Source organism: Octodon degus, unplaced genomic scaffold, assembly GCF_000260255.1.
Source record: "Octodon degus isolate 3935 unplaced genomic scaffold, OctDeg1.0 scaffold00033, whole genome shotgun sequence".
In the NCBI taxonomy this organism is placed as follows: Eukaryota; Metazoa; Chordata; class Mammalia; order Rodentia; family Octodontidae; genus Octodon; species Octodon degus.
This window is the reverse complement of record NW_004524609.1, coordinates 12,992,177-13,001,884: the sequence shown is the minus strand read 5'-3', so window position 1 is coordinate 13,001,884 and position 9,708 is coordinate 12,992,177. Positions and strand designations below refer to the sequence as shown.

General features: G+C 44.4%; 2 protein-coding genes across 11 annotated transcripts in view; one reads left to right on the top strand and one right to left on the bottom strand.

Annotated features, from left to right (window-relative positions):
• CUNH17orf80 (chromosome unknown C17orf80 homolog) overlaps positions 1-1,177 on the bottom strand; it is a 22,518-nt gene extending 21,341 nt beyond the window's left edge. For 5 of the 9 annotated variants that reach the window (XM_023713992.1, XM_023713993.1, XM_004630184.2 and 2 more), the window contains exon 1: positions 427-974. The gene's annotated coding sequence lies outside the window, so the exon portion shown is untranslated. Of the gene's footprint in view, positions 1-426; positions 987-1,009; positions 1,033-1,093 lie in introns of those variants that run through there. The other 4 variants (XM_023713987.1, XM_023713988.1, XM_023713989.1 and 1 more) reach the window with 4 other exon arrangements.
• Positions 1,178-1,280: 103 nt separating this feature from the next.
• Positions 1,281-9,708, top strand: part of Fam104a (family with sequence similarity 104 member A) — a 24,238-nt gene continuing 15,810 nt past the window's right edge. The window contains exons 1-3 of one of the 2 annotated variants that reach the window (XM_023713995.1): positions 1,887-1,979; positions 3,325-3,356; positions 7,194-7,293. In XM_023713995.1, coding sequence (XP_023569763.1) covers positions 3,343-3,356; positions 7,194-7,293 — 114 coding nt within the window. In that variant the 5' untranslated portion in view covers positions 1,887-1,979; positions 3,325-3,342. Of the gene's footprint in view, positions 1,581-1,886; positions 1,980-3,324; positions 3,357-7,193; positions 7,294-9,708 lie in introns of those variants that run through there. The other variant, XM_004630062.3, reaches the window with a different exon arrangement.

The following is a 9,708-nucleotide window of genomic DNA, read 5'->3' as shown; positions in this document are numbered from 1 at the left end:
AAAAAAAAAGAAAGAAAGAAAAAAAGCATAACCAAGCCACCTGTATTCCCAGCTGGTGAGGCTGAGGCAGGAAAAATTGTTCTAAGTTCGAGACCAGCCTGGGCTACAAACTCAGCTGTATAGCTAGAGTCTGTCTCAAGGAGAGAAAACAAACAAACAAACAAACAAACACCCAAAAGCAAACACACACAGCACTGGGGGCGTAGCTGACCAGTAGAGCTCTTGCCTAGCATTCATCAATCCCTGGGGTGGGGGTGCAAAACCAAAATAAAACTGTACAAACCCTGCGCCTTCCGTTATTAACTTTAGGGCTAGAATCTCTGTTCGACGCCTCTGACTGTCCAGTGCTACACCGCACACTTAACCCTACAGCAAAGACGTACGTCTGTAGATCCGCACTGTGACATCCTGGGTCCGTTTTCTTACCTGAGCTCCTCTCAGAGGATGCTAACCTGGCCGCTGGTTCTCCTGGATCCCCATGCTTTCCGATCACCGCTCCCCGAGTTAACATCAGCCTGCGTCAGACACAACGCGAGATAAGCGGACTGCAGCGTGCGGGGGCTGGACGGGGCACCGTCCCGCAGCCCACACAACTTAACTGGGCTATCTGCAGTCCGCCCCCGGCAAAGTTCCGGAAAGCAGCGAGTTACAACCTCCCCAGCCTCGCCGCACTAGGAACACTCAGTTACGCCGATTTTCTCATTCCTCTCCAGCCTAACCGCCCCCGCCACCACCCCCGCACCCTTCCTTTTGGTCCAAGCTCAGGAGCCGGGCGGAGAAGCAGCTCCGGGTCGGGCTCTGCCACCCCGCAGCTCTACCGCGGGCTCCACACGAGCCGTTCCACTGCTCTCTGTTTTCGGGGGAGTCCACTCAGGACTTAGAACGTGAGCCGTGGGAAAGGACCCGGCCCTTTGAAACTCACCGCGCAGCAACTCAGCGGAGCACCTCAAGATCGGAAAATCCCAGCAACCCCCAGCCAAGCCCCCGCCCCGGCACCGCCCACGAGCACCTTCCTAACCCCCGTCCCTGGACCCGCGACAGGGTGTCCGCACCACTGCCTGATAAGGCTCACCGAATTCCTTTCGATTGTTACCTCACCGAGACTTAACTCAAACGCTTGTATCAATGAATGTGACGTAATTAAAATTATTTTAAATCTGGATAGGCTTCTACAGCGTGCGCCCCGCTGGCTGAGAACAGGCAGACGCGTGAGCCACCCCCACAGAGGTCCTCTCTTCCCGAAGCTCCGGGCGCACCTTCCCCTCTGAGCCCGCCTCTTCCGGTAGGCGGGGTTACCGGTGCTCGAGGCCGGCATCGCGCGACTGCGCAGGCGCCAGAGGGTGGTACCACAGCGGTTGTGACATGGGGGGGCGCGGAGGAGACGCCGGAAGTAGCAGTGGTACGGGTCCGAGTAGGGGGTATTCGCCACCGGCCGCGACAACCCGCGCGGCGGCCAGAGCGAAGGCCCGAGGGGGTGGGCGTGGCGGCCGCCCGAACACAGGCCCCTCGTTTCGCTCTTCGCGCGGGGCGGCGCCTCGTCGCTCTCCACCAGCAAAGATGAGCGAGCGCCTCCGCCCCAGGTGAATGACAAGGGTCCCTTTTCCTTTCCACCTCCTCGCCCGGAGGTCTGGGGGATGGAGCCGAGGGGCTGCGCGAGGCGGGACTCGGGGGAGCTTGGGCCCCGCGGTGCTCCGAGCGGGCTGCTTCGCGGTCCGAGGCGCAGAGGAGAGGGACGCGACGGCGACCGGATACCTGGTCCCCGTGAGGGGCCGGAGAAGTGACTTCCGAGGTCCAGGTCTCCCCTCCTTCTGTCTTTTCCTTTGGAATGAGGTCTCTTCGATTCCGGAAGGGAGACGGTGGCCCTGAGGCGTCCCTGTCCTACATCTGGGCGGGTGGGGGGATGGGAGAAACGTCTGATCTGGAGAGGGATCCCCTTTAGTGCCGCGAGGGCGCTGGGCGGGAGCTGTTGGCACCCCAAGGTCGGAGGAAGGAGGGTTGGGCTTAATCCAGCGGCCGGGAGGAATTAGGATAGGCCGGGAGGCTGCCCTGTGAGTCCGCAAGGGCAGCTATCCACGGTGGGTTGTGAGCCTCTTTTCGGCCGTAGCCTTAACAGACGGGATTCTAAACTGTCTGGAAGCGGAGCCGTTTGAGATGGGATTACTTGGTGAGGCGCGCTTACTGAGCCGAGCCTCAGGGTCTGGGACTACCCCGAGGGTTTAGTCTTGCCCTATCTGGGATTTCTTCCCGCTGCATATTCCCCACCAAGAGGTGGGGAGGAGAAAGTTGGGATGTGTTACCCTATGCTGAAAGGGTTCCATTTTATTTCAAATTAGGACGATCCTTCATCGAGGACCTCGAAGTTACTAGTAGATCACCAAGTTAAGCTTGGTCAATTTTTTTAAATCAGAAGACAAGATTTAGAGAAATCAGTTAATAGAGCGAGTCTTGTCGAGTTTACTGCGCTTTCGTTTATTCCATAGTAGTTCCGGGCTTAAGAGGGACCGTAGGATTGCCTTTCTTACTCCTTTTCACTGTAAATATATTTGACAGTCTTTCCATAAGGATTCTTCTTTGACAAAGTTATTTCAGGGGATTGAGGTTCTCAAAAGCGTATTGAAGTTACTTGGTCCTGTAGTGAAAATTAGGGTCTCCAAACTACATTGAATTATTGATTTGGGTCATGTAGCAAGTGGGGCATAAAGCCTGTATTTGTATAGAAAAGAAGAGTGGACTAAATTTGAAATTATAAGGTGCCTACCAAAATTATAACTTGATCTATGGCATTAATGCCAACAGTGTTATTAACTACTATGGGGGGAGCTGGAGCAGTAACCTTGCCATTTATTAACAAGACTGTTGAAAGGCTTGAAGTAGGCCAAATTGGAATTATGGCCCAATTATAGACGTGACAGCAGAATCTTTAGTTAGTAAGCCTGATGTCTTTTTTTTTTTTTTTTTCTCAAACCCAGCTTATACTTCTGATAGGCTGTGTTGTGTCTCATGTCTGAAGGTCTACATATTTCTTAGAGCATTATCTTTTGATTTTTATAAATTCCTTTTACAGAAAACCTAAATGTGTTTATCATGATAGCAGATTCCTTTTATCTAGTACATACACAGATAATCTCAACATGTTTATACTGATAACTTTATGCTGAACAAATTGATTAGACTGGCTTTGTAGCCTGCTTTTCTCTTGTTTCATGGATTGTGATGTACCTGGTTTGCCTGCTCCACTTAGACTAGTATCTCCAAGTCAGTTCATGTCTTGAGACTTTTTTCATTTTTAAAACAAAGAGTTGATCTAAGATGGTTGTTTTTCAGATTGTACCACAGTCTGCGATGGCTGTAGAAAGGTGGGTGTGTGGTGGGGGAGTTCATTCTTCCTAACAGGTTTTTTACTTTTGTATATGCTTTTTTTATATATATATATACTTTTGTATATGAGTTTTAAAAAGTCTCTCCCCCCCGCCCCCCAACCGGGGATTGAACCCAGGTCCTTGTGCTTGCCAGAGAAGCACTTATTCTACTGAGCCATCTCCCTGGTCAAAAAGTTTTAAGAAAGGAGGGAGATGTGAAAATAAAAAAGGATGAAGATGTGATATGTGTATGTACCAGTTCCCTGTAGGGAATGTTTTTATTATTTAGCACAAATACATGTATTAATAAAAAGGAGGGGATAAAAAGTTTGAAAGTCAGTCTTTATGCTCTAAGATTATGTCTGTCTTTAGAAGATGACCAGGCTGGGAATATAGCTCCGTGGTATAAGTGCCTGCCAGGCCAGTGCAAGGTCCCGAGTTCAGTCCCTGGTACCGCAAAACAAAACAAAAAAATTCTAGACTCTAGAAGATGACCGGAAGGTTGGAGAGAAATGACATGATAAAAGTGGCGGGGTTGGCCATCTTGCAGAGCAACAGATGCCAAGCAATCAGTCATCTGTACTTAGATGGCAAGTGGAGAATATAATCAATTACAGGGCACTTGCCAAAATGATAATCTGGTCATGGCATTAATGTCAAAATTATAGGGCACTTGCCAAAATTACAATCTGGTTGTGGCATTAATGTCAAAAGCTATAACCTGACTGTACTGATTAGAGTTGAGTAATGTCAAAAGCAGTAACCTGGCTGGTTATTAACTAGACTGTTCAAAGCAGAATGTTTCAAGGATGAAATTTGCTAGGAACTTAGAAAAAGAAGAATCGGGCGGGCTTAATCTGTTACCATCCACCGGCGAGGGCCACTTGTGGGCCAAGGAGATAATGCTGGTTCCTTGAGAAAGCAACTGGAAATGAGCCAAAGATATTTTATGTGACATTCCCAGAGCTTGGAATCCAGCACACTAGACCATTTTTGTTCCTACTTCTCCTGGCCATGCAGCCCCCCATCATCCGCTGTCATAAATGAGGAAATGGCAAATTTTGGTCAAGCTTCTAAGTTTGGTTGAAGTGACTCAGCAGCCCAAAGCATAATCAGCTGTTGGCATACTGATAAAATTAGAGCTCTGAGCCAACAGACTGCCATTTGATGAGCTTCTCTTTGTCACCTGGCTGACAGAAGACATTACTTTGCTCTAGTAGCACATTCCTATGTAAATTGTCTAGTCACATTAGGATGGATGAGCTAGCGTGGTGGCATATGCCTGTAATCTCAGCACTTGGGAGACTGAGGCAGAAATATGTTCCAGGACAGCCTGGGTGTCCAAGGGGTTCTGGGCCAGCCTGAACTACAAAGTGGGACCCTGTCCCAAAAAAGGAAGGAAGAAAGAAAGGAATGGATATAGAAGGTTCTTGGTTGAGATTTATAATAGTATATCCACTTAATTATTGATTCCATATAGCTGTTAATGTCCATAAATATAAAAATGTGGAAATATCTAAACTCTGAGGAAGCAGAAATCTTGATGTTATTTTACAAATAACCAAGTGTTAAATAACTGAGTGTTAGAATTAGGTTAATAGTGTAGCCAGCCTACTGCTGGTTGCTTAAAAGCATTACCAGAATGACACATTCACTTTTTATCATTCCAAACCTAAACTGGAGTCCATACACATTTGATAAAGTTAGTTGTATTTCCACTTTGTAAAACAGAAGGCAGTCAGCTTAGACTGATTAAGTTTCTACAATATCCAGACTTCAACTTACAAGTTTAGGATTAAGGAATTGTCATGGGCCAAGGGTGGTGGTGCACACCTATGGTCCCAGCACTCCAAGGCTTAGGCAGAAGGATTGTGAATTCAAGGCCAGCCTGGAATACATAGCAAAAAAAAAAAAAAAAAAAAAAAAAGAAGCCTCTACACACATAGAAAGTTGATGTGATAGTGAAAATGCTCCAAATTTACTTTCCAAAAGCTGTTTCTTTTATTAGGCGTTTGTCTCATAACTATAGAACTGTGAAACTTTAGGCATTTTCGTTATAATAGATGCAGTGCTTTGTTGTGTGCAGCTGGTTTAGCCAGTGATACCCAGTGGGACTTTCAGCAGTAAGGGGGCTAAAGTTCCATGCTGTTCAGTGCGGTAGCACCTACCTACCTGTGGCCCTGTTGTTGCACTGAAAATGCAGCTATTATGACCTGGGAGCTGGATTTTTAATTTAATTTTTAAATTTTATTTCTTTTGTGTATTTAATACAGGGTTTACAAGATTGGACTCATACTGATCTTCCTGTTTTCAGCCTCCCAAGCCCTGGAATCACTGGCGTGTACCACTATGCCCAGTCTCAGTTGCTATCTCAGCCCTGGGGCAGGCTCAACTATGGTCCCTGTGTCTGCCTAAGTAGGCGCTTTAATCTGCTGAGCTATGTATTTCCCTTTTTTTTTTTCTTGGGGATTGAACTCAGGACCTTGCACTTGTCAGGCAAGCACTTATTCTACTGAGCTATCTCCCCAGCCCCTCTGCTGAGCTATGTGGCCATCCTTGGATTTTTAATTTAAATTTAAATTTAAATAAATATAGTCAGTGGCTACCACTACAGGAAAGTACAGTTCTGGGCCATTTCACTAGTTTCTGTTTCTTAATGGGGTGTTTTTGGAGACAGGAGGGTTGGGGTCTTGTTCTGTCTTCTTCAGCCTACACACTTTTTTTTTTTTTTTTTTTTTTTTTTTTTTTGTGGAACCAGGGATTGAACTCAGGTCCTTGCACTTGCCAGGGAAGCGTTCATTCTACTGAGCCATCTTCCTGGCCCCTGTCAGCCTACTCTTGAGTTTACCACATATCCTAGGCTGATCTTGAATTTACAAAGATCCTCCTGCCTCAGGCTTCTGAGTGCTGAGGTTACAGGTACATACACCACCAGGCCTGGCCTTCCTAATTGAGATGTAGGATTTCTACTTAGCTGGGTGTGGTGGCATACACGCCTATTATCCCAGCACACTGGAGGCTAACAGGAGATCACTGGAGGCCACCCTGTCTCAAGAAAAAAAAGAAAAAAGAAAACTACAGATTAAAGGCTGCCACAAGCCTTTAATATATTTATATGACAAAGGTATTCAGGACAAATAGGCAGAGGCAGCTGCTGTTCTTTTAAATGTCATATAAAAAGTTAGGTACTTGGGAAGAAAACATTAATTGACTTTGAAAGCTTAAGCGTTAATGTCTTGTTCTTATTTCTTGTAGGCATTTAAAGTTGTCAAGCTTTTCTTTTTAGAAATTAATCTTACTAATTTAAGGTTGACTTTGCTGCCATTATCTTACATTTTTTGGTCTTACTACCCAGTGATGATGTAGTTAAAACTTTAACCCTATTGGGGTTTCAGAGGCAGTTAATTTTTTTCAGGCAAGAGGACAAATTTATATGTTGTCATGGTGTAGAATAGCCTAGGGGGAGGAGGGGAGTGGGAAAAAAGCAAGATACATCATGTACAGATATGAATTCCCTATGATGAATGTTATCATTATGTATATCTAAGATATACCAATAAAAAAAATAAAGTTGGGCCGGGGAGATAGCTCAGTAGAATAAGCGCTTGCCTGGCAAGTGCAAGGACCTGAGTTCAATCCCCGGTTCCGCAAAAAAAAGTCATTGGGCATGGTGGTGCACACCTTTAACCCTAGCACTCAGGAGCTGGAGGCTGATGGAGGAGGATTGCCACAAGTTCAAGGCCAGCCTGAACATAGTGACACCCTCTCTTAAAATACATATGAATCTGAAGAGCAGTTGTTGGATTGTTTTTAATTCTTGTGTTTTAATTTCAGGAAAAGGAGAAGGAATGGCAATGAAGAAGATAACCATCTCCCTCCACAGAACAAAAGGAGTAGTAGAAACCCTGTCTTTCAGGATTCCTGGGACACTGAGGTAGGAAGTACACAAGGTCAGACTTGGTAGCTTTCACTGCTTGAGCTGAATAACCTGCCTTCCACTGTGAAGTGAAAAATATTTATTCAAACAATGAAAGTGATCTTACTTGATTGCAGTGTTCAGCCCTCTTGTAAATTCAGTTGTGGTCCTTGGAAGGACCCCCTTCCAGCAGGGCACCTCTGATGTGTATGTTGTCATGCACTGCTCTCATTTGTAGACCTTCTGTGGACCTTGAGAGCCCATGTTTGAACCCCTGTCTTTTTTTTTTCTTTTTTTTTTCCAGAACCGGGGATTGAACTCAGGTCCTTGTAATTGCCAGGGAAGCGCTTGTTCTACTGAGCCCTCTCCCCGGCCCCTGAACCCCTGTTTTATATTTTAGCAACTAACTGCTTTTTTTTTAGTGTAAGTTTGCAGTGTATAATTATATTCATCTCGGGGAATTGGTACACAGCTGCTACAGTTTTGGTTTCCTAAAAGTGCTTCAGTAAGTATACTGGGCAGAAAATTTCTGTTGAATTGGAGGTACTCTATGGTGGGGAAAGGAAGCCAGTGTTAAAGTAATGCTCCTAGTAAATTATGCACCTAAAATTTTTGACCCTTGACATTTGTCATGGAAAAGTGCCACAATGAGAAAGATTCTTAAGCCATAGCTCATTCATACCTGCAGTGGAATTCTTCCACACACCAAGATAAACTGTACTTCAATTAATTCCCAGTAATAGGATTTGACCTATTTCTGGTCTTATTTTTAAAACACCAATCCAGAGTCACTTCCCTAATGGAGGAAAATAGGAACTCTTGCCTACATAACAGTCAGGAACAATTAATAAAAAAGTCCAGATTAGAATCCTTCTGTATAGGGACTTAAAGTTTCTTTTTTTTTTTTTTTTTTTGGTACTGGAATCAAACTTAGAACCTTGTGCTTGTCAGGCAGGCACTTGTTTCACAAGCTATATCCCAAGACTAAGTTTCTATAGCGTTTCTTTCTCCCTTTAAAAAAAATCTCACCAGCTTTTTATTAATTTTTTAAAATGATTAATAGAAAGTAATACAGCTTTTATTTAATGTGATAATTTGGGAATCTCAGATGAAAGAAAATCAAAGATTAGAGTTTGCCATGAACATCTTACTAAACTATGTAACAGTAACGAAGCTCTGGTTACCCTTTTCAACTGTAGGACTGCTCCTTAAGAGAGTGTGCAGTTACTGTCATGTTAACAACAGCAGTGTTTCTTTCCTTGGATCTGTGTGTAAATCCTGCTGCATAGTGTTCATACTGGCTCAAAGGAAAAGGTTGTACTCACCTTTTTACCCTTCCTAGCGAGAGCTGGCAAGCCCGAGAACAGGACTAGAAATTATCATCTTTTATATTTTTTAACTAAACATTTTCATTTTCTTAAAGTAAGCCAAACATACCTTAATATTAGGTTTTAAAATTATTTATAGAAAAATAACCTTTACTCAAGTTTCTAAAAACTGTGCATTTGGTCTCACAGAAGAAAACAGTTGTTTTGTTTTTTGTCTGAGACAGGGTCTTGCTCTGCAGGCGGGCCTTGAGCTCACTTTGCAAACCAGGCTGGTCTCAGACTTGTGCAGCAGTCCTCCTGCCTCAGCCTCTCCAGTGCTGGGATTATAGATATGCACCATCATACCCAGCAGAATAGTCTTATTAATTCTACCCTCAGGTCATTTTATTTTGTTCTTATGCAAAGAAATGGAGCTGTTAAAGTACTACTCTGGTATCACTGGTCTGACGTGTGGACTGGATTGTTTTTGTTTTTTAAGTGTAATGTAGTTGTCCTTACCTAAACCCACTAGTAGTCACCTAATGGGATATTGTAACCAATAGTTTCTGCCTTGCTTCAGGGTGTATTATTTAGGAGTGCCGTGCTTCTCCAGTGGGGGTATTAACAAGTTATGGGGATACTGAACAGTGAGAAAGCAGGAGAGGCCAAAGGAAGGAGAACATGGAAGGTTAGGCTATAAGATCAGATTTTCTCTACTGGAAAAGATCTTTTTTCCTGTGTTAAAGGGTGGGGAGGGAGCTTGAACCTAGGGCCCACTGTGTTCTAGGCAAATGCTTTGCAACTGAGCTACATTGCCAGCCTTAGAATAGGTTGTTTGTAGCACAAAAACAAGTTTAGAAGTCTGGTTGTGATGGTGCGCATCCATAATCCCAGCACTGGGGAGGCTGAGGCAGAAGGATCATTTGAGACCAGCCTGGGCTACAAAGTGGGCTCAAGGCCAGCCTGAGCTGCATAGTGAAACCCTGTCTTAAAAAGACCAAAAAAAAAGCTTAGAGGCCTTTGGTTCCTATTTGATAATTATATGTAAAAGGAAAAATAAAGGATGTTATTTGTATATCAAAATGTTCTATTAACATTAATGAAAATGTTATCTTTTTTTTTTTTT